The sequence below is a fragment of the Glycine soja genome, chromosome 16 (genome assembly GCF_004193775.1).
Source record: "Glycine soja cultivar W05 chromosome 16, ASM419377v2, whole genome shotgun sequence".
NCBI lineage: Eukaryota > Viridiplantae > Streptophyta > Magnoliopsida > Fabales > Fabaceae > Glycine > Glycine soja.
This window is the reverse complement of record NC_041017.1, coordinates 15,740,245-15,765,058: the sequence shown is the minus strand read 5'-3', so window position 1 is coordinate 15,765,058 and position 24,814 is coordinate 15,740,245. Positions and strand designations below refer to the sequence as shown.

Below are 24,814 nucleotides of genomic sequence, written 5' to 3'. Positions count from 1 at the left end.
GGATAAACTAGTGCTTTTGACAATGATTTAGCATCACTGTCAATCAACCACCTGGATTTGAAAGTGAAACCCTTCATCAACATGTTTTTAAACTCAACAAAGCATTATATGGACTTAAACAAACTCCGAGAGCTTGGTATGAAAAGCCAAGTTCATTTCTTTTAGAAAATGATTTTGAACGATGAAAGGTTGACACAACTCTCTTTTGTAAGAATTATGAGTCTCAATTTATACTAGTACAAGTATATGTGGAGGATATGATCTTTGGTGCCACTAATGAAATACTCTATGAAGATTTCTTTAAGTTAATACTGAGTTTGAATCTTAAAATACAAAATATAAATGCAAAAAACTTTCTAACAACTACTTCAATTCTATTTATGAGCTGCGTAACAATTATATGCTTACAATCTTTACTTAGATTTTATAATTTAATTCATGTATTCAAGACAAATATCAAGATAATAAATATGATATTTATCATTTGGTTTAAATTTCAAAGTGAAATGAAAATAGACAAATTTAAAAAGAAAAATAACGTGGGACAAAATTGTCATTAATTCAATTGAGTTTTAGACTTTTCAAAATAAAAAAAATAAAAACAAATATTTTTGCTTTAGATTGTAATAATTTGGTGCTAAAAATTCAAAAATATTTTCTCGAGGACAAGGATTAGTAAAAGAGAAAAAAAAGGTAGTAACTATCTAATATAGGGCATGGCCAGCATCAGCACGAGAGCCCAATTGAATCAACGAATCAATCATCATCACATCACGACGACGCATGATTCTGGTCTTGCTCTGTTCCAAAACTGAATCCCAATCACGAAGAAAAGAATCCCTCGCTTGGATCTTGCAACGTCGCGAGAGGGATCCATGATACTCCTGCAGTCTCATTCTAGATTCCTGTTCCAGACCTTGTTGAATCGGGCCCAAAAGTACGTTTTTTTTTCTCTTCTTCCCTTCGCTTACACTTAATTCATTCTAGAGTCTGATAGATAGACGAAGGGTGGGTTGGGGGGGGGGGGGGGGCAAGGTGAATTTATACATACATACGCAGCTTCCTTATTAAGAAATTAGAATCACTTCATGCTCACTGAGTCTTAATATTTTGTATCTCTGCTACTTAGGGAGATTTTTTTCTTTTGTCTAATTTCTTATCATTTTGCTATTATTTGGAAGTCTGGATAGATTCTGCTGGGTCCTGTTCATCTTTGATTAGAAAATATGTCGTAAAACTTTCACTCTTTTGGATAACCAGATAAAAGAATAAGGGTGATTGCTGGGTGGTGGGTGGGAATGTTAGCGGCTTTGGATCATCTAGTGAGTGAGGATAATGTAGTAAATGAACATCTGATTATGTGAACTATACTTTCTCATAATAATGAAGAGATTCTGTCTGTGGAAGAGATTAGTTAAAGATCAAATTATAGGATATGAAGGATTAATGAGCTGGAGTTGGATAATAGGAGAGTTGTGTGAGAAGTAACATCTAGGTTTAATTGCTTGAGAAATCACTGACTTCTATAAATGAAGAAGGCAATTTAGGATTTACATGATGTGGACCCAGGTCCATTTGGGGTCACTATTAGTTTCTTTTAGAGTTGCTAGGAGATTGTGAAAGATGATTGCTTGAACAGAGTTCTTCAACGATATGAAGAAGATTGGACTTCTTCTGATTTCAACTTTTTATCACCCTAGATCCTAAAATTATTTTCTTGGTGAAAGTTTAAAAGCCACATTTGGATTCTAGTGTTCATTCACACAGTAAAACCTATTCTCTAAGGTGTTACCCTTGCTGGTTTGTGAGATTTTAGGTGGCTTTATTTTTGTTACTAGTGTTTATGTAACTTTTGGCCAATAAACTTGTGGATAACAACGAATGCTGCTAGAGTAGCATGTGGTTATCAAGTTGGAGTGTAGAAGGCCAATGCTTGGCTGAGAGTATCAAAAGTTTGCCTAGGTCTTTGATTTAAAAATGATGGTATTAATGGTTATTGCGGGATCAGCTTTAGAAACATCAGTCTTGTTTGGAGACTTAGAAGGAACAATAGTGAAGCAAGTGGACTCAAAGAAGGCAATTGCAGCAAATACAAAGTATGGCCTGAGATTAAGAGAGAAGCAACAATACCCTTTTTTGTGAGTGAGAGTGGCCAATATATGTACAGATAAAGGATGTAGGATCTAGTTTAGAAGTTTGAGGGTAAACATCCTCAACAAAACAGGTGCAAATGTGCAATTGAATACATGAGGTGTAAGGAAAGTATGAACGAGAGGGAAACAAAATCTAGTAAGAAATTTTATCAATCAAAATAATAGAGGACATATGAATGTATGATTAATTAAATGACACATCAAAGCAATGACATCTGCCCAAACTTTCTTTGGAAATCTCATATTGAGCAAAAGTGATTTTGCTGTTTCTAAGTGATGTCTATTTTTCCTTATAGTAATCTTATATTATTAATGGAGAGAAATATATGAAGACTAGTGAGAATGCCTTGTTAAGCCAAGAAAGTGGAGAATGGAGAAGAGAAATATTTTTTAGTATTATTGTTTTGTAAAATATGAAATAACAGATTTAAGTTGTGTTGGAATTTCAGCACAAAAGGTAGGAAAGATGGAAAATTGATATTAAAAAAATTGATAATGACGTTTTAAAAACGAGTCTAGAGAAATTGATTGTCTGTATAGTAAAGTAGAATCACTTTTGAAGTGTAAATATTGGTATATTTTTTTAAATATTATTCATTCCTAGAATCAATTTTACTTTCTGAAAAATAAAATGAATTTCACTTTTGACTTTTCTCAAAATTAATTCTACCCGGTGAATTTTTTTTTTCACTGCAAAAATCAACCAAACACACATGATTACTGTGCCCCAGGCTTTTTGGCTAATAAAAAAAAGATTACTGTGCCCCAGGCACTTTCTTGCTGCAAATGTGATTCCTCCTGCAAACATATAGGCTTGGAGTCAAAGCAAATGTTGTGATTGTTGTCAAATAAATGTATAGCGCCGCCATAATGCTATTTTTTTTTCTTGGCAATGTTAATTGTTAGTTTGTTAGTTTTTTGTTAGCAGGAGGGATCAAACCCGCAACCTTTCCCTCCTTCCCTTCTTTCTTAACCACCCAACCAACCTCATGTCTCCTGCTGCAATAATGCTATAATGCAGTGTTTTTCGATCCCTCCGCCGTAGGCAATTCGTGCTATGGCAGCACCATGGGCCGCAATGGCATGTTTATATGGCAGAATTTTGGTCTTCCTGCTTCTGCCATATTCTGCCATTTGCCATTCATAACCTTGGAGTCATGAGACACAAGGGGGAGTCCAGTTCAGAAAATTCTAAGTAATTAGGTGGAGCTACATCCTTACTATTGTTACTTTTATGCCAAGTGTGTAGTTGTTGACTTTGATTTCATCTCATTATACCATTGATAATATATACGTCCAGCTAAAGAGACCTCATTTGAACTCCATTTCGTGCAGTTAGGTCAATTGTTTCCCTTCCTCATGCTAATTAATATTACCTCTGGTCCTTTATATAAGAAACAAAAGAGAAAATTTTCTTGGTCTTAATTATAAGAAACATAGGAATACTTTCAATTGTATTAATTGCTAAATTTCTTTTTTACCCTTAATTAACTGCAAGGTCTATTAATGATTTACACTCATTTCCCATGAAAGTGCTTATTAGGCTATTAATAAAACAAGGTATACTCATTGGTTGGAAAAATTATCTTTTGAAAAGTATTCACCACTTAAATCATTTAATGTTATGGGTAGTTTTGGAATAAAATTAAAATTTATGACATTATTAATTAAAATTAACCAATTTAACCACTTTTTTTTATCTTGATGAATTAGGTATTTGTTTCTTATATATAGGACCAGAGGTAGTAGTTAACAAATGATTATGAAACCTAAACTTCAGTTTTAATGATTTGTCACACAATTTTAATGTTGATCACTGTTTCAGTCTCGAAAAAGGAGTTGAACTGGATCACCACTGGGTTGAGTTTGATGATGTTCGATATCATATTCAGGTAATGACTTTTTTTGGAGATAATCAGGATTCAAGAAAATATTTTGATGAATACCTTTGATGCTATAACATTGCTGGTTAAATTTTTCCCTAGATGATTTTAATAAAATATGTGTGTTTTTGACACTTTTAGGTTGCATATTAACCAAGCAATGATGATTGTAGGTGTCAATGAAGAATCCTCATGTTTTGTTGCTATCAGTATCGTTGCCTACTCCTTCTTCAGAAACTATTTTTGTCTGTGGACTTCCTTTTGGAGCCATCGAAGCAATCAAAGCTGCATATGGTAATCTTGTGCAAATTCTTGATCCTCCAAGGGATGGCTTTAACCTCACATTAAAAATAAATCTGTCAAAGCTTCCGGCAAATCAAGGTACAACGAAGTTCTGTCAAAAAAAAAAAAACCACTTAATCATTGTGCATTCATGTATGGATCCTTTTCCTCAACTCCTTTGTACAATGGTCTTTGATTACCTGATGACCACACCCCATTGAAGTTTAACTTTATCTATTCATTTATATAGTGGTTTCTTGGCCATCAGTATTTGCAGTTTATTTTATTACTATTCTGTTGTGATTTGATTTGAATATCACTGGGGATTGCTAAGGTTACTGCTCGAGGGATTATATAGTATGATGCAAAAATGATTTTTTTTGTTGAAAAAGTTAATTTTTAATTTGTTGAGAGAGGAATAAGAGAACATGTGAATGAATTTGTGTCTGACTCTGAATAACACAGCAGAGCATATATTTATATTAGGCATCATAAATACAAGGATAATTACAAATAATTATAAGAATAGACATATATCCTAATTAACATAATTGCAAGAATATAATCTGCCCTACTAACAATATTACTATAATTATATATTTACAACATTCCCATTCAAGCTGTGTATATCGCACCAAACTTGATACACAGGAGTATCAAACACACATCAATCCTGTTTCCTCTAGGATGTCCATCGCAGACTTCATTTGGGAAATCAAAATACCATTTGTGGATTGTGCCACTTCTATCCTCAAGTATTAGACAACTGCCAAGATCTTTTGTATGAAAGTGGTGACAAATATGTTTTACTTGTGCAATACCTTGGTGATCATCACTGCCTGTAATGGCGTTGTCGTCTAAGTACACAGTCAAATAATACACCCTATGGCTGAATGATGATGAAAACTGAGCAGTAAGCTTCATTCCAAGTCATACCAAATTGCTGAACTACTGTGCTAAATCTGCCAAACCATGCCCTTTGGGACTATTTAAGACCGTATAAGCATATAGCAGTGTTGTCAAATGGCAGTTATGGCGGCGCCATGGCGGTATGGAATGGCGAATTTTTGAAAAAAATGCCACCAAATAGCGGTGGTATTGCGGGTTTCAAATGGCGGCTGCCATAGGTTTAACGGTGGTGGCAGAATGGCGGTTATGGCAGAAGAAAGGTTTTTTTTTAAAATTTTTTTTCCCAAAATGACAGATTGGGCTGTCTTGGGCTGACCCGACCCAACCCTAAACCCGGTTTTTGGAATCAAAATGGGATGAGCAGCACGCAGCACGCACCAGCGCGAGCTCCACGCGAACTCCCGAACTCCCGAAGTCGACGACGGCACCACGAACTAGCACGAGCACCATGCGAACTCCCGAAATCTCGAACTCCCGAAGACTTTCACAAGCAACAAATTTATGTGTATGTGTGATGTGTGTGCTGTTCCTAGTCGATTTTGAACAGTCAACGAGTGTTTCAGATTTGTATTTTTCTTGGAATTTCTACTCTTTTTTGAATTCAATGTAGAGAGTTTCTGAATTTGATTCTTTTTTTATTTTAAGGATCCTTTTGTAATGTTTTTCCTAATAATTTATTTTTATTTTTAATTGAAAATAACAAACTTCATATTTGTAAACCTTAAGGAACAAACTTCATTTGTACTTTACCAGTTAACTAAAACCACAACACATTACACATAGTAAGAATGTGTGCCATACTATTACTATTAAATTAAAAATATCTTATAATAGTATACCACATATGTTATATTAATTAAATTCAATCACGTTTGAACTAATGAGTGTTGCTGTCCAAGTAAATAAGCATTTTTCCCAGATATGCATGTCATGTGTGGCTCAGAATTGGCTCCACATCTTTTGACACTGTTCTATTGTTGTTTCTCCATGAAAAATCATTTTTTGGCGTTTTTGATGGGTATTGGCCATTGGGTTTGCCCTAGGTCCCAGGACCAAAGAGACATTTTTTTTGTCAATTTGGTTCATGTGGTTAGAGTGTAACTCTTTCAATATATATATATATGTATGTATAAGCTCAAAAACTGAAAAAGAAAAGAAAACCTAATCTCAGGTGGGATTGCCGGAGTGGGCTGGTCACTTGAGTTTCCGGGTCGCTGGAAATGAAGGTTGTTGGAGAAGAAGCGACCACATGGGCATGTGGGAAGAGGCTAGGGCAGAAGCAGAAGGGTCTGTAAGGGGCTTCATGCGTGCACAGGAGAAAGCCTGTTTCAGAAGCTAATAACCAAAAAAAAAGAAAAAAAATGCTAAAAAACCAAAAATACCCTCTCTAAGGATTAATAGTGAGGGCATTTTCAGGTTTTTTTCAAGCTTCAAGGTTGCGGAGGTGAAACCGCTCCAGGGAGCACGATTGCCCTGGTTAGATCCAGATAGCAGCCACTCCGTGCATGACTTCAAAATGCAACACAACAATGTCAATGTTGCATTTCCGTGCCGCTTCACCACCGTGATGAGCGCTATTGATAACATAGGTCATAATGAAGTTCTTATATTAGAAAAAAATACTTACTCCTTCTAAGGGTGGGTCTTTTGTTTGGATTGCGTGGTACTTAATTGGGGTAACGGTAATAATGCTAATGGTTTAGTTTCCAAGGCTACATAACTGTTTTACTCGGATGTGTGTAAAGTTTGGTGATTGTTCAGAATTGGTTAATCATCTCTTTAGGGAGTTGTTCAGCTTATGCAAATTTTCCTGTTATATTAATATAGAAAATTAGTTTTAACTTTTAAGTTTGTCGTGTGCCTTATGCTTTGATACATTTGATGGATTTTTTTCTTTGTATGTTTTAGCATTTTAGGGTAAAAGAACATGTTTATTTTTTTCAAAAATTATCCTTTAGTTTTATAAAAATCTTTCCAAATATACTTCTGAATCCCTATATGTAATCTTCTACTCTGCCTTGAATTAAAATTCTGATTAAATGCCAAAAATAAAAAGGAATTTCGATTCAATTATTTGGTTTTTGATGTTCTTTGACAATTGATGTTGAAATTGTGCAGAGCAAAAACATGCTTTTTTGGTAAAAGTTGCATCAATAAGGGAGGTTGTCCTTGGTGCACCATTGAGAGTAATTTTAGAACATCTTGCTGCCAGAACTGTTGCTCCAGACCTGGATCCACTTGTTGCCCTTGTTCATCGGCCTAATGAGTCTTTCTTTCTTTTTCCTCAGGTGTGATAATAGTTGCAACTTTCTGTTACTTTAGCATTTATCGCTGCTTGGAATGTTTTATTCACTCTTTTTTATTCCTACACATTACGGAGTAGTGCCATAACAATGCTACATGCAGGATTAACTTACTTTAAGCATAAATGTTGTTTCCTAAACTTTCTTGTCAGGCTATATATACACAATATAAGTGCACTTTATTAGAAGAGAGAAAATACATACTAAGGAAGATAATGAGGCAGTTTATTAAAAGCAATGTTCTCAGTCCCTGATAACAGCATGTTGCAGTCGACCCCAAAACGCTATAGTGGGATGACTGCTATTCTGAATTTTTGTATAGTTTATATAATGCATACTTATACATATAAATTCTCAAAAATGATGAAAACTACTCAAAATTTACAATGAATCTCGTTAGTGTTTAAAAAATCACAAATAACGAAGAAAATAAATAAATGGAGCAAAGTAATTGAACTTTGGTTTCTAAATTCCTATTTTCCTCTTTAAATTCTCTGTATCATCAAGGGAGACCCTAGGCTAAATAATATTTCTAAAACTTTGGTTTATAACCATGTCGAATGATGTCGTGCAATCCATGTAGCCGACCTCACCAAGTGGGACAAGGCATTGTTGTTGTTGTTGTTGTTGTATCCAAATATTCCAAATAACTAACTAATAGAGATTGACCCCTCTTTAAATGGGGTCCGCTAACACAAATGTCGAATCCTCAATATGTTTAAGAAAACCCCCCTGAAAAGTGCACACACTTTACATTAAATAGAATGAAAGGCCTAATCTTATTCCATGTGAGTTGCTGTGCCATGAAAATCTCCTTTAATCAACTGAGCATATAACGCAATTAGGAGGGTTCTGACTGGTGAGCATATAACCCTCCTTAATCAACTTGATATAGTGCTTTTTGTGTGGTATTCAAATCTGCAACAATAGTTTCTGTTAGTTGAGTTGGGAAAAAGGAAAAGGATAAAATAATAAAATAAAGAACTCTTTTAATTTGAAATTGGTAAAATCTAGTTGTTGAAACATGTTTTTTGACAGGCTGATAAGGTGACTGTAGTGTATCCTATGAGATTCAACGATTCAATAGACATTGTTCTCGCAACTTCATTCCTGCAGGTATGGTTTTAGTTATTACATATCTAAGGGTCATTGGGATGAAAGAGAATAGGGAGAGAGATAAAGTATCATTTTTGTTGCATTTTGCTACTCTTTTGGGTGGTTTGATGTTTCAATTTTCAAGCTTTATTATAATTTAGGAATTTGTCGAAGCCAGGCGTACAGCTGGACTTAATAATACACCTCCTTGTTCATGGTCTCTTACTCCTCCACTGGAACTAAAAGAAGTTCCCGCTGCGAATGCAGGATTTGTGACATTTGGTTAGTGTCAGGAAAAGTGTCACAATGTATGTATGTATATATACATATTTTTTTTTTTGCTAGCATCACACCAATGTAATATGTTAAACTTTGCAGTTATCTTCCCTCGTCATGTCGAAGGCCAGAAACTGGATCGTACAGTATGGAATCTGTCAACTTTTCATGCCTATGTTAGCTATCATGTTAAGGTGTGTGGGTTTCTTTGGACCAATATTTTCAGTTGCATAATATGACATCACTTTCATGTATTCAGTATTGGGTCATGATAATGCTCATGCAGAGCTTGATTTGGCATCATGAAGAAGATATTACCATCTTTTACATGGATTATAATTTTGCATTATTTACCTTGGGATTTAAACTATCATGTTTGCCTCAGTACGCGTAAGGAAGAATGGTTGGAATTGATAAGTAAAAGATACTATATTTTACTCTGAAATATTTAGAAATACAGGATTTTATTTGATCTAAAATAAAACCATTTTTTTCTTGTTTTACATAAAAAAAATTGTAAATACTTTTACAGATAATTTTTTACTTTTTTAAAGTGTCATTTTATTTTAAAAAAAAATCAAGAGGGGCACTGGTGGAAAGTGTTGGGAGAGAGTATATGGTGATGTGGAGTTTGTTAATATAGATTTGAACACTTTCAAGGACGTGTATGTGGGGATTATGGAAATTGGAGACGAGCTAGAGAAGCTCATGCTAATACTGTTATATACTTAGCTGTCCAATAATATTTATTTTTAAAATAAACCTGCAAATATAATGTTTGATCCTGATTATTGGAGTATACTTACTCGGTGTAACTCTTTCTTTTCTTTTAGTCATGCTGTTAGTCTAACTATAGTTGGTTGACATTTGTTTGGCAGTTAATTAGGACAGCTGTTAGACAGCTGCCACTAACTCAAGTTAGTTGTCAGTTATAGTAATCTAACTGCTATATAAAATGTATTGTACTCAGTTTCTCTTGGGTTGAATACAATCAACAATTTCACCTTACTTTAGTTTTCTGAAATTCTCTCTTAGATTCTTTTATGGTATCACTGAGTTAGGTTTCAATCCTTAGTTTTTTCTTCATGGCTTCTGCTTCTAACAATCCTCCTCCTCCTCCGCCACTATCAGTGAACAATGTAGTTCCGGTGAATCACATGACTCCGGTGAATGCGATTCCAGTGAATGCAGACGCTGCTATGCCGGTTGCCACCGCTTCTTCCACCACAACCACGAAAGGTTTCTCACACTCGTTCTCGGAATAACTCACAAATTCCAACTATTTGCTGTGGTGTCAACAGTTTGAGCCTATGATCAAAGGACATCACCTTCACTATCTCCTCACAAGTCCACAAATTCCACCGTGATATGCATCTCTGGCGGATCGCGATGCCAAAAACGTCTCTTCTGAGTTTCTGCTTTGGGAACAACAGGATCAATTCTTGCTATCGTGGCTTCAATCCACGACTTCTGGCAAAGTTCTTCCTAGACTCATCGGTTGTAAGTCCTCCTGGCATCTTTGGGATAAACTTCATTCACACTTTCAATCTATAATTCATATGAAGAAGAAGCAGCTTCGTAATATTTCGCTGGATAATCTTTCAATTTCTGAATATCTCCTTTGAGTTCAGACCTTGATCGATTCGCTTTCATCTATTGGAGCATTTGCTCTGGCTAATGAACAAGTTGATGTCGTTCTTGACTGACTACCAGATGAATTTGAGTCATTGGTTACACTTATTAGTTGTAGGTTTGAGCCTCTTAGGGTTGATGAAGTCGAAACTCTTCTTCTCGCTCATGAGACTTGCATTGAAAAGTCTCGCAAGAAATCAATTGCTTCCATCAATCTCACTGAAGCTTCTAAACCTAATTTTATCCCCAATTCCTTGCAGCAGGTGTGTTCCAACACTACTCCAGAACCGCAAGCCAATGTTGCTCAAGCTCAACACAATGCTGCTCAGAACACTGACTCGACCTACAATAACTACAACAGAGGTTATAGTTTCCTCAACAATGGCTGTGGAGATAGCCGCAATTTCTCTTGCGGTGTCCGTGGTGGTGTTCGCGGCTATGGTGATGGCCGTGGGGGTTGTGGTGGTAGATTCTCTAACATTCAGAGTGTCAAATCTGTCATAAATATGGACATGAGGCTTCCTATTGCTATTAGAGGCATGATGATAACTATATCCCCACTCGACCAATGGCCTATCCAAATCAGAATCAGTACTCCAACTCAAACCAAATTCCCAATCAACAGTGATATTCTAACCAACACCAAAATCAGTATCCAAACCAGTATCCTACTAATCAACATTCAAACCAATATCCCACTCAATCTTCCAATTCATATCCTAATCAGCTCCATATCAGAATGCTCCACCTCAATATAACAATCGACCACCACAAGCTCATCTAACCAGTGCTCAGTCCTCTTCACAAAATTGTTATCCAGATTCAGGTGCATCTCACCATGTCACAATTGTTTCTCAGAATATTCAACTGAGCACACCCTTTGAAGGACCAGATCAAATTATTATTGGTAAAATGGTCAGGGGTTAAACATCAATTCCTCAGGTGTAACCTCCTTTAAATCTCCTTTTAACTCTCAAATTCCTCCTGTTCTTAATAATCTGTTATTTGTTCCTTCTATAACCAAAACTTGATCAGTGTCAGTTAGTTTTGTAGAGATAACTCTGTTTTTTGAGTTTCATTCTCAGTTTTGCTTGCTCAAATCTTAGGTCTCTAAAGAGGTCCTTCTTCAAGGGTTGGTTGGTGCTGATTGCCTTTACCAATTCCTTAATCTGCTTCAGTCATCTAGACAGCAACTCAAGTCTCAGTTTCACTGTCAATACCATTGCATCTGATGTTTCAGAACCTGTCTTCAGAGCATCTTCTTCAAATTCTGTTCCCAATTCTGTAAATAGAGTTAATGATGCTTCTGTTGTCAACACAGTTTATAATAGTTCTATTTCTTTTGCCACTTGGCATTCTAGATTAGGACATCCTACTATTGATACTATGAAACTTGTATTCAAACTTTGTAATCTGCCTATTATCCATAAAACAGGTTCTGACTTTTGTTCACAATGTTTCATTGGTAAATCCCATAGACTTCCCTCCTCCCTTTCTCTTAGTGTCTATTCCCCTCCTGTTGAACTTATCTATTCTGATTTGTGGGGTCCTTCTCCCATTGTGTCCAGCACTGGTTACAGATATTATGTAACCTTTGTTGATGCTCACAACTGATTTACTTGGCTGTACTTCTTAAAAAGTAAATCAGACACTAACTATTTTTTAAACAGTTTCAAACTATGGTTAAAACTCAATTTAACCTACCTATTAAAGCTGTTCAGTCTGATTGGGGAGGTGAATGTAGGCCTTTCTCTAAGTATCTTACAGATCTTTGTATTATGCATAGACTGGTCTTTCCTCATACACACCATCAGAATGGTGTTGTAGAGAGGAAACACAGTCACATAGTTGAAACAGCTTTAACTATGTTGTCTCAGGACTCGATGATACTTGACTATTGGGATCATGCAGTCATTTCTAGTGTTTACCTGATAAACAGACTTCCTTCTTCAGCAATTCAAAATGAAGTGCCTTATCAAAGATTGTTTCGCAAGCTGCCAGATTACGAATTCCTTAAAGTCTTTGGGTGTGCCTGTTTTCCTCTTCTCAGGCCTTATAATCAACACAAGCTGCAACCAAGGTCTCAAGAGTGTATATTTTTGGGTTACTCTCTTTCCCACAAAGGCATGCCTTGCTGCAGATGGCAGAATATACATCTCCAAAGATATGATTTTCAATGAAATCAGATTTCCATTTCCTTCCTTGATGGGTGAATCAGATCAGACTATTTCCACCAGTGTTAAGCATCCCAACACTTTAACTGTGCTACAGTCTCATCAGCCTTTTCATACTCTAGCTGCCTCAACACCTTCTGCTACTGCTTCACAAACAGCTGCAGCATCTGTCAATTCACCTGCAGCAGCAACACCAGCCTTATTAACATCTAGTTCTTCTCCTTTGCCACAAGGAAATCCTGAAAGCAACAACATCATCTGTTCCTTCAGATGCATCAGCCAATCTTGAGGCCACTAGTGCTGAGGTATCTTTATCTTCCCCTGCCACTGCTTCTGTACCTGTTGTCACTGCTTCTCAAAATGCTCTTGTCATACCTGATAATGTGCACTCTGTGTGCACGAGAGCTAAAGCTGGTGTTGTCAAGCCTAGACTCCATCCTACTCTTCTGGCTCATTCTGAGCCTAAGTCCACAAAAACTGCTCTTTCCTCTATCCTACTTGGTTTGCAGCAATGAAGACTGAGTATGATGCTTTGATGAAAATGGTACATGGACTCTTACTGATCTACCTTCATCTAGGGTTCCAATTGGCTGCAAATGGGTGTTTAGGGTGAAGGAGAATCCTGATGGCACTATCAACAATTACAAAGCAAACATGTAGCAAAGAACTTCATCAGAAACTTGGTTATGATTACAATGAGACTTTTTCTCCTATAATCAAACCAGTAACTATCAGAATTCTTTTGTCTCTTGCCATTACTCACAAGTGAAGTCTTCAACAGTTACATGTTTTTAAATGGCATCCTTGAAGAGAATATTTACATGTCTCAACCTCCTGGTTTTGAAAACAGCAACAAGCAACTTGGGTGCAAGCTGCACAAAACCATCTATGGCTTAAAACAAGCCCCTAGAGCTTGGTTTGACAAACTTAAGACTACTCTCCTTCAATACAATTTCAGGTCAAGCAAATGTGATCCTTCCTTATTCTTCTACACTGATTCCAGCACTGTTATCTATGTTGGTTGTTGATGACATAATTGTCACAGGCAACAATCCTACTTTCATTAAATCCTTGGTTACTAAACTTAATTCTGAGTTTTCTCTAAAGGATTTAGGAAATTTGGATTATTTTCTGGGTATTGATGTAAGACTATGTAAGAGACCTGTTGACTAAAACCAAGATGGATGAAGCTAATTCCATCTCCTCTCCCATGGTTGGTGGCTGCAAGTTAACCAAGTCTGTGTATGAGTCCTTTTCTGATCCCACCCTGTACAGATCTGTTGTGGGTGCTTTGCTGTATGCAACCATCACTCAACCTGAAATTAGTTTTTCTGTCAACAAGGTCTGTCAATTTATGTCTGATCCTACTGAACAACATTGGGCAGCAGTAAAGAGAATCCTAAGATACTTGACAGACTATTAATTTTGGTTTAAGCTTTCTCCCTTCCTCTACTGGGCCTCTGATCCAGATGACAGAAGATCCACTTCAGGAGCAGCAGTTTTCTTTGGCTCCAATCTAGTAGTCTGTTGGTCGTCTAAAAAGCAATCTGTGGTTGCTAGGTCCAACACAGAAGCTGAATATCATAGTCTGGCCTTGGCTACAGCAGAAGTCACATGGATCAAATCAGTATTGTCTGAGCTTCATATTCCTCATGCAACTCCGATCATTTTTTGTGATAATAAGCACTTTTGCTCTTGCTCATAACCATGCGATACATTCTGGCACCAAACATATGGTGCTTGATTTATTCTTTGTCAGGGAGCAGGTTTTTGCCAAGCATCTTCAAGTTGTTCGTGTTCCAGCTATTGATCAAAGAGCAGACTTCCTAACAACGACCCTTATTCCTGCTAATTTCACTACTTATAGGTCCAAGCTCAGAGTGGTTGAAAAGCATTCTGCCAACCCCTCATGAGCTTGTGGGGGGTATAGGAGTATACTTACTCAGTGCAACTCTTTCTTTTCTTTTAGTCAAGCTGTTAGTCTAACTATAGTTGGTTGACATTAGTTCGGCAGCTAGTTAGGACAGCTGTCACTAACTAACTCAAGTTAGTTGACAGTTACAGTTATGTAACTGCTATATAAACTGTATTGCACTCAGTTTCTCTTTGGGTTGAATACAATCAACAATTTCACCTCACTTTAGTTTTCTGAAATTGTCTTTCTCTTAGATTCTTTTACTGATCTACATTATGCATATTTGTCACAGTGCTCAGAAGGATTTATGCATACACGTATGCGGCGTCGTGTGGAGTCCTTGATTCAGGTAATCTTGCATTTATTTACTTGTGGTAGCTCATATTCTGATACTAAAAAATGCTTTTTGGTACCTCTACTTTGTTTGATATTGCAGTTGAATGTGTTTGATTATAAAATATAATATAGTGGATACTCATACTGGATGTTACATAATGATTAGGTATATACTTTATTGAATAGTTTATGATTAGGGAAAGTTCCCCGTTTTTTTCATATATCAACTACCGTCCTAAGATTGGCTTTTGTTTTTTTCCGAAGGAATGCACCTGGTTTGGTAGATTTAATTGGCAGCCTAGGGCCCAACTAAAATCCCACACTTTATATTTTATCTATTGAAGAATTTGTATAGTTTATTGAACTTGTTCTGCTGCATTTGTCCATGTAATCAGTGTCTACTGTCTACGTTTCTGATTAATTGCTTTTTTGAGATATAAATGTGTTGGTTGTCATTTTCCCTTAAATGATTTGCTGACTTTCACAATATAACTTGTAAAAAAACCTACACGTGTTTTATATAGGCTCTGAATCGTGCCAAACCAGATGTCGAGAATTCAAAGAAAACTTCATACAACAGATCCTTCAAACGGCTGGTTTGTTATGCACATTCTTGTGATGGATTTTAACTAGTATTTTCTTTTTATGTGTTTTATAATAATACTTATGTCTGAAAATTTATACTTGATTATAGAGTCTCAAGGATTCAAGGACCAACTCATTTTCATAAAGAGGAAGCATGGTGAGGAAGATATTCTGCTTCTATTGGACTATACAATCACCAACCAAGGAGTCGCTATTGCATGTTTGCAGAATGTTCCAGATGCTTGTTTCTGAACTCTTCACGCTTAGTATCCAAGGAATTGCTGGTCTATTTCTGCAGACTGCTCCAGGAGCTTGTAATTTATTCATGGAAAAGAATAGGATACAAATACAATAGAAACGACCTGACAAAATTAGTTATTAAAATGTACAACTATTTATCATCTGAATGTGGTGTATATCTGTATTTGGGGATACGTATCAAAATATCTTCCTTTTTAAGGCATTCATCAAAGTTTCCTTTTATTGTAAAGTATCGATAATGTGTTGATGCAAGTTTAAACTTTTGAATGAGGTGACAAACATGGATAAGCTGTTGTAGCGTTTGAAGGGTTTTAAATTAGATCATGTAGCATGCTTTTGCGGATTGTAATTCAAATTCATCGTGTTTACTCGAATATCACCCTTGAGTCATTCAATCACAAATAAATTTATCCTCGGCTGCTGAAAAGACACGCAATACGTGCAAAGCTAGCAGAAATTCTAGTATTTTAGAAGCTGAAGCTTGTTCCGTATTCATGCGACCATATCTTTTAACTGATAGAGACTTAGAGATAATAATGTTATTTTGCTGTTGTGTTTTGTATTTGTTCTATTGGTTCGGTTACGATAATATCGAATCATAAATATGTAAGCCTGTAACAGTGTAACCTCATTATGTGAAACACATTTGATTCCAATTCACTTCCCTTTACGATGTCAAGAATCCCTAGCGTCACAACAATCTTGAGTTTCAGATCCGGATTGTTCGCATTCAACTTTTCATGCATTTTTCGCGGGAAATAATTTTAAACTGCTAGATGATGATCTGGTGACTTATATTTTATCCCGGTAAATCAGAGTTAAAACATGCATTTAAAATTTGAAACGTTTGATCTTCATCCAATAGTTAAAAATATGGTAATTATGAATGCGTGCAAATTTGATTGCATTCAATTTGGTTCCCTTGAATTCTCCACACTCACTGCAGCCATGAGTAGTAGAATTACATCATCTGAATATGACGCACCTACCTCTATTGTTTCCTTGATCTTCCCTGGCAAACTCATTGCTTCTAATGCAGTTTCTTAGAAGTACAACAAGCTCAATGGAGCCATCGAATATTCATCATCACAAGATAGGATTATAAGTAGAGTGTTGCTAGGTGCACCCAGCATTCTTGAAAAATGCCAAAATTGTCCTTGTTTAGTTTTCCACTTCCGGATCAGCTTGATCCGTAAGTTGATCCGTAAGTCTCTTCCGGATCAACTTGATCCGTAAGAGACTTCCGGATCAACTTGATCCGTAACTTCCAGATCAAGTAGATCCGTAAGAGGAAAAAAAAGTATAATATACTTTTAAATACAACATATTTATTTATAATATAATTAAATCTATTTTTTATTTTATTAAATATAATATATTTATAAATATTGATTTATTATAAATAATTAATTTTTTAATATATTTTTTTAGAATAAATTTGTTTAGAAGATGATATTAACATACTTACTCAGTCCCATTATAATTATTGTTTAAGGTTATTTTATACATATTAATAAAAATCAATAAATACATAAAAGATAATATTATAAAGAATTAATCATATCATTATTAATATTATAAAGAATATAAAAAAAATAATTAGTATTATATAAAAAATTAAAATACTAACTACTTTACAATACATTTTTTTACATGATCATTAGTATAAGTGGGAAAATTGTAATTATAAGAGAATTTAAAAATATTAGTACGTTATATACGATCTTAGATAACGAATGATGTCCATTTTTTGGTTAATTATTTTTTTTACACCCTTTTCAACTTCTTTATTTCAATTATATTTAAAGTTATAACACGCGTGTATATAGACACAAATGGAATACACAATCAATGAAAATAAATAAAACTAACATTAGTAATGAAAATAAATAAAACCAACAATACTCATAAAATGAGTTCATATACAATATCTGTATATACAAGGAATATCAATGTAAAACATGTACATAAACTAAGCCTGATCAGTGTGCCGCCTGCGTCTACACCTAACGTATACTAGATGGTCCTGTGTGACACTCCTGACCAATCTGAGGCATTCTTCCTGTTACATACAAAACAAACTAATTACACAAATTATTATGCAAATATTGAGGTAAATGACGTAAATTATTAGTATTACTTACCACTGCATGTCTGGGCTCCTCCGTAGATGTCGACGATGCTCCTGGCTCCAGCATGCGAGGGATATCCGTCTGCGAGACCTGAGGGACGACTCGGGGCTGCGGGGCGTGACCATGAGGCAGAGGATCTACTGCGTGGCCTGGTGTCATGAAAGGATGGGAGATGCGGAAGAACCAGTCGATGTAGTCACTGGAACACGCCCCTGGCACCACGCACACTCACCTGCAGGTACGATATGATCCTCGTAGTGCATCCACCTGTCATGTATATCATCATACGAGACCCATGAATCGACAGGAGGAGCATGAATGGTTTGCGTGTAACCAAACTGCCGCACGACCCTCTCCGGTCGGTAATACACAGCAACAGGCCCCCAGTGCAAGAGACCGGAGTAGCATGATCTGACATGGAAGACCCGGACCTCCCGATGCTCCCCATACGGGATCCAACAAACATCCGGAATCCGGAGTCGGTCTAGGAGCTCCATATACGACGGCGTGCGAATGCTCTTCACGGTCTTCTTTGTCGCAATCCACCTGCACGCACGTGGAGAAGCCTCGTCGTAGTCCTGATCGGCGGTGGACTCCGCAACTGAGGGAAAGTGCTCGTAAATCCAGCACTACAGATGTAACATTCAAATTATAAACATTAATAATGAAAGTGTAACAAAATTTAGCCTGAATGAATGAAAAACATATATTTGTTACCTGCAGCAGTGTGATGTAACCGCCAAGCTGTTGACTGTGGCTCATGGATGCATCGTTCAGGTGGTCGTACATATGAACCAAAGCAGCCACTCCCCAAGCGTACCTCTCTGTCATACTGAGGTCACGAAGGGCCTCCAAGTAGACAACATGGACATTGGTTGCACTCTTGTTAGCAAATAGAGTGCAACCCAGCAGGTGAAGAAGATATGCACGAGCCGCATCTGTCCAATGACATGCCTGGCATCGACGCTGATATACTTCACGTACCCATTGCAGGCGTACGTACGGTCCGCGACACTGGACTGTCTCAGCCCTAGCAGACTCTGGAGACACTATCAACAAGTCCACCCGCATCTGAACCGCATCATCCACGTGCAAGGGCTCAAATGCGTGAAAGTCGCCTATAACGGTAAGATGGAGAAGAGAGGAGACGTCGTCCAATGAGATGGTGAGCTCACCCACCGGGAGATGGAAACTAGACGTCTCCTGGTGCCACCGCTCCACAAACGCGGACAAAAGTCCCCGATCGCCGGTGTCTACCGAACACGCGATCAGAGGACTTAGTTCTGTACCAGCGATAAGTCCCTCAATGGCAGGGACAGGCCTGCCTAAACTATGGACCTTCCTCCCATGTGAGGATAACTTCAATTCAGGACGCTCCTGAATTGAAGTATAAAAGGAACGCAAAATTCGTTAAAATTATCATTTAAAGGAAAACTAATAGTATAATTTACAAGTAACTAAAAATAAATAGTATAAATACCTCTCCCGTCCATACGCTGCAAGCAACGTGATCCACATACGCTGTCAGCACAGATGGGTCGCTCGGACCACCCGAAAATCCCTGAGGCTGATCCTCAGCCGCCTCTGCGCCTGCGTCCGCATGAATGTCCTCCACAGCAGCTGGTGCCTCCATCGGGTCATCCTGAACGTCTGGGTCAGCGATGACTGGCTCATCGATGTGATCCGCAGTCACAGCGACTCGCTGCCTCCGTGCGGATGCAATAGGTCGTCGACGCTGTGGAGCATCATCGGAATCATCATGATCTCCTCTGCCCACACCTCTGAGAGTGACCTGACCTAAGGCACGACCTAATCCTCTGGTATTAACCATGATCTGTAAATGAGTACCGCAAAATCCATCACTCATTTCATTTTCTCAAATTTCAAGCATTTGGTTAACTCAATTCAATTACTCTAACTTGCTGAGCTTTATGAATGTGACAAACAATGGTCAACAAATTTGTGTTTGTGGTCAACAACATCTCAAATTTGTGTGGAAAATCAAACTAAGCATAAACAATGGTCAACAACATCTCAAATGCTTAGTGGTATTGACCTTGATTCAGCAAGGTGTTGTTTTATGATTGACCAAAGCTATTTTTATGATTGATGTGTTTTGTTCTATTAGGAATTAATGCTAAGATAGTGTTTGATGTGTTTTGTTCTATTTTTATGATTGACCAAAGCTAGAATAGAACCCCTTAAAGGATTGAGTGAAGAAATAAAATAGCTAACTTTAACAAGTGTAGAAGAAGACTTAAATTCTTACTAAAATGTACAAATTTGGATGACTCTAATAGAAGTAACCCACTACTTTAAACTAATTCAATTGCCATAACATGTTCACTTCATTATGATATCAATGTCATTTCCCTCCCTTGTTGGCTATCACAACTAGGACCATTCCTTGTTATACTGCTTGTGACAATTTCATCTAAGAACAATATATATTAATATATAGAAATAAGAACAGCTAGTAAAAGTTGCAATCATTATAGGATTTGGATTAATTGTTCTCCTAACCCTCTTAAAACTTTCTCTCTAAATGTTTTCTATATACACTAATTGATTGTCCTTATAGCATTCTATCTAGAAATAATCCACATTGACCAATATGTTTTTGTTGACCACTTCTATAAAAAGCTAATAATGCTAGTCCTAAATATGTTGTGAACGTTGAAATTGAAGTTAGTAGTGTGACCACCGGATAATGATTCATGAAGGAACGATGTGTGTGGATAAACGAAATAGAATCAAACCAGGATTGATGTGTTTGATGTGTGTGGATAAACAAAAATTAGGAATTAATGCTAAGATAGTGTTTGATGTGTGTGGATAAACGAAATAGAATCAAAATATACCATTTCTCAACACAATATTGTGTTTTGTTCTATTTTTATAATTCACCATTGGTTATGTTCCATTTTGTAACTTTTGTTCTAATATGTTTACCAAATGCTACCTAAGAGTATAACACTTACCAAAAGTATATGATTGGATTCCTAGGATTCCTAGGAATCAGCATTTAGGACTGTGGAAGGTGTTGGTGGGGGTGGCATCTTTGTGCCTGTGCTTACTCTAGTTGTGATTTTTATCTTTGTAATAATGAGACTAGTTTTACTAGCAATATTTGGTTTGGAATATTTGGATAATTTCATACAAGCACTACCTATCTCTTGGAATTTTTTAAATGAAGTAATTCATGCTAATCATTCAACGCCAATGGGTATTGATGATGTATTTTTTTTTGTAGGGTGGATCACATCAGTCCGAAAGTAGCATCACATGTGGATCCACTAGGATTGTTCTAACACGTTGTAATTATAGTACCTCTGGTACTCTTTTATTAATATATATATATCTATTTTGCTGATAAAAAAAATGCTAATCAATATATACTATTTGGATAATTCCCTAACTAAAAGAGGATATATCTATATATATAGAAAAGTTTATCTAAATAGACCCATAAATGTAACCACTCATGTGTGTTTTATTTTATTCATCATATAAGGGGGAGCTATATGTATGTCTACCAAAAAGTTCAACAATATTGAAACAACCAAAAACAAAATAATTCAAGTTCATTTAAAAGTAATTAAAATGAAACTGGTACTTTTACGGATCAAGTGATCCGTAAATTGTTTTTTTGTATTTACGGATCACCTGATCCGTAAATACTAAAAAACAGTTTACGGATCACCTGATCCGTAAGCCTTTTCCAGATCAAGTTGATCCGGAAGAGGCTTACAGATCAAGTGATCCGTAAACACTAAAAAACAGTTTACGGATCACCTGATCCGTAAGCCTCTTCCGGATCAACTTGATCCGGAAAAGGCTTACGGATCAGGTGATCCGTAAACAGCCCAGCAACTTCCCAATGGCGGTTTCCGCCATCGACGGTAACAATGGAGGAAGAAGAAGCAACGCGAAGGAGAAACATACCTCGAGGAAGAAGCTAAGTGTCGAAGATGAAGCATAAACGCGAAGAAGAACCACACCCACAGTCCTACGCAGAAATGCGAAGAACAATGAAGGAATTGAAACGCCAAGAGCAGTGAAGAAGATGGAATCATGGCGGCGCACAAGAAGAAGATTGAAGAAGCAGATGAATGGAGAAGATTGAAGAAGAAGAAGCAGAACTCCGAAGAAGAAGAAGAAGTTGAAACGCGACGCGGGAGAGAGAGAGATGTAACATACAACCAATATTATTCACCCTATAATTATGACATACAACCAATATTATTCAAAGTTTTCTTAGATGTAACATTCCATTTTTTCGTAAATAAATTTAAAAAGCTGTTTAGTAAAAATAAATAAATAAATAAATATAGAACAAATAATAGGCTGAGTATCCTAGGTATAAATAGTTATGTTAAGTCAGGTGCATCATTTTCATCTCATTTTCATTTTTCTCTTTTCTCCTCTCAACCTTCTCTTTTTCCCGCAGACCACCAAATCTGTCTCAGAAAAACGACGATCTCAAACTTATTCATCGTTGAATTTTCGTGAAATTTAAGCACCAAGTTAGCAACCCAACTCTGAGCATTCTCACCGTTGGGAATTTCGGTATCATATCTGAAATCATAGAAATACCCTTCACATCGTAGCCTTTTCTTTTCCCGTAGAAACCAAGAGTTGTCTCGGTAAAACTATGATCCCGGTTTCGTTAACCGTTGGATTGTCATGAAATTTTGATATCTTGTTCGCGATCCAATTCCGCACACCTCCACCGTTGGAATTTGCAAAGAAATTTCAGTGGAGGAAGAAATATGCATCGCACGAAGCAGTACAGGATGGAGACTTTAATCCCTTCTCTTTCTCTCTAACATTTGGGAACTCTATCAGAGCAATCACAGGAAAAATTGAGGAATCTCAAAAAATTGCTAGAAATACTGCTATCGCTGTCGGAAGACACGTGAGTCCGCTTAGAAGTAAGGGATAAGTTATTCACAATTGGGGATCAGTGAGAATATGCGTAGGGATCCTTAGAGGATCAAATTGAGATTTATTTTTGGGATGTTTTATTATATTGAAATTTTTCTTGTGTGATTATCTAAAATTATGTGAGGGATTTTTACTCCCCGTGGATTAAGAAATATTCTTGTATAATTTGGTTCTGCTTTGAATAATATTAGTGTAATAAATAGTTATATTAGAATTATGAAATTATGATTGGAATTGTACATAAGTGATAAATCGAATATATGATGAATTGTAGAATAACATATTATTTTGATATTATAACATTGTTATGGAGATTGAATATAAGTGCAAAGTTGTGTGGAAGCAATGTCTTCCAAGATTAATTCGATGATGCCAAAGAATCAAGAGTTAAGCAAGTTCTATAGAATCAGGAGTCAAAAAGCTTCAAGAATCAAGTTTCAAGATTCAAGAACAATCAAGATCAAGATTCAAGACTCAAGATTCAAGAATCAAGAATAGACTCAATCAAGATAAGTACTAAAATTTTTTTTCAAAACATTGAGTAGCATAAGAATTTTTCACAAAATCTTTTACCAAAGAGTTTTACTCTCCGGTAATCGATTACCAGAAGGTAGTAATCGATTACCAGTAGCTAGCATTGTTTTCAAAACTGATTTACAAAGCTGTAATCGATTACCATAATCATGTAATCGATTACCAATGTTTTAAATCGTTAGATTTCAAATTTCAAGAGTCACAACTAGTGATAAAACATTTTCAAATCATTTTAAACTTGTGTAATCGATTACCAGAGTTTCTAAACGTTTAGATTTTCAAATTTTAACATGAAGAGTCACATCTGTTGATGTGTAATCGATTACACCTTGATGGTAATTGATTACTAGTGACTGATTTTGAAAAATAAATTACCAAAAGTCATAATTCTTAAAGTGACTTGTTTCTGAAGAGTTTTTTCAAAAGTCACAACCTTTAAGTGACTAGTTTTCAAAAGAGTCACAACTTTTAAAAAGTGACTAGTTTTAAAGAAATTGTCAAGAGTCACAAACTTTAACTTGAGTCATCAAATGATTATAAATATGTGACCATGACACGAATTTAAAAAGACATTCCTTTCATGCATAACAGATTTCTTTCATTCAATTCTCTTAATCTTTCTAAAAATTTTTTGTTCAATACTTTCTCTTTCAAGAAAAGTTTGTTGGATCAAGTGGTCTCGGAATAATTAAGAAGGGGGGGTTGAATTAATTATTACTAGACCTTTACTAATTAAAAATTACCCTTCTTAGGCTTTTACTATAATGTTAAGAAAATAAAGAACATAGATAGAAACTTAACCAAAAGTAAAAGCGATAATTAAAGTGCACAACAAAAAATAAAGAGTGTAGGGAAGAAGAAGACAAACACAGGAGTTTTATACTGGTTCGACAACAACCCGTGCCTACATTCAGTCCCCAAGCGACCTGTGGTCCTTGAGATTTCTTTTCAACCTTGTAAAATCCTTTACAAGCAAAGATCCACAAGGGATGTACCCTCCCTTGTTCTCTTTGAACAACCTAGTGGATGTACCCTCCACTAGAACTGATCCACAAGAGATGTATCCTCTCTTGTTCTCAGTCACAACAACCCAAGTAGATGTACCCTCTACTTGTACCACAAAGGATGTACCCTCCAATGTGTTAAGACAAAGTTCTCAGGCGGTTAGTCCTTTGAAACTTTGTGAATGGGGAAACAAAAGAATTCTCAGGCGGTTAGTCCTTTGAAATCTTTTGTTTATTGGGAAGGGAAGAATCAAAAGAATTCTCAGACTATGTCGTTTTGAATTCTTTGACAAGGGAGAAGGGAGACACAAAAGAATTCAGGCGGTTAGTCTTTTGTTCTTTTGGAAAAAGGAGAAGAGAGACACAAAAAGAATTCAGGTAGTTAGTCCTTGG

General features: G+C 36.3%; 2 protein-coding genes across 3 annotated transcripts; one reads left to right on the top strand and one right to left on the bottom strand.

Moving 5' to 3' along the window:
- The first annotated feature begins 695 nt into the window (after positions 1 to 695).
- On the top strand, positions 696 to 16,159 carry LOC114391236 (actin-related protein 2/3 complex subunit 2A-like). Of its 2 annotated transcripts, XM_028352288.1 has the most exons (10): positions 696 to 937; positions 3,979 to 4,045; positions 4,210 to 4,417; positions 7,346 to 7,515; positions 8,569 to 8,646; positions 8,787 to 8,907; positions 9,004 to 9,095; positions 14,915 to 14,971; positions 15,483 to 15,554; positions 15,653 to 16,159. In XM_028352288.1, the coding sequence occupies exons 1-10, from the start codon at positions 876 to 878 to the stop codon at positions 15,686 to 15,688; spliced, it is 963 nt and encodes a 320-aa protein (XP_028208089.1). In that variant the 5' UTR covers positions 696 to 875; the 3' UTR covers positions 15,689 to 16,159. The 2 variants fall into 2 exon arrangements, with proteins under 2 accessions (XP_028208089.1, XP_028208090.1); XM_028352289.1 differs by lacking the exon at positions 696 to 937 and having other exon boundaries at positions 4,178 to 4,417.
- Positions 16,160 to 17,776: 1,617 nt separating this feature from the next.
- On the bottom strand, positions 17,777 to 19,007 carry LOC114389800 (protein MAIN-LIKE 1-like). Its single transcript, XM_028350530.1, has 4 exons — positions 18,654 to 19,007; positions 18,169 to 18,565; positions 17,949 to 18,085; positions 17,777 to 17,866 (listed from the first exon to the last, which is right to left on the bottom strand). Exons 1-4 carry the CDS (start codon positions 19,005 to 19,007, stop codon positions 17,777 to 17,779), a joined length of 978 nt encoding a protein of 325 aa, XP_028206331.1.
- Between the last annotated feature and the right edge of the window lie 5,807 nt (positions 19,008 to 24,814).

Coding starts and splice junctions, on each gene's coding strand:
- LOC114391236 (XM_028352288.1), top strand. CDS start 876: ATGATACTCCTGCAGTCTCATTCTAGATTCCTGTTCCAGACCTTGTTG. Junction 7,516..8,568: donor CTTTCTTTCTTTTTCCTCAG/GTGTGATAATAG, acceptor GTTTTTTGACAG/GCTGATAAGGTGACTGTAGT. Junction 8,647..8,786: donor TCGCAACTTCATTCCTGCAG/GTATGGTTTTAG, acceptor ATTATAATTTAG/GAATTTGTCGAAGCCAGGCG.
- LOC114389800 (XM_028350530.1), bottom strand. CDS start 19,007: ATGCGGGTGGACTTGTTGATAGTGTCTCCAGAGTCTGCTAGGGCTGAG. Junction 18,566..18,653: donor GTTACATCACACTGCTGCAG/GTAACAAATATA, acceptor TTACATCTGTAG/TGCTGGATTTACGAGCACTT. Junction 18,086..18,168: donor GGATCATATCGTACCTGCAG/GTGAGTGTGCGT, acceptor TCATGACACCAG/GCCACGCAGTAGATCCTCTG.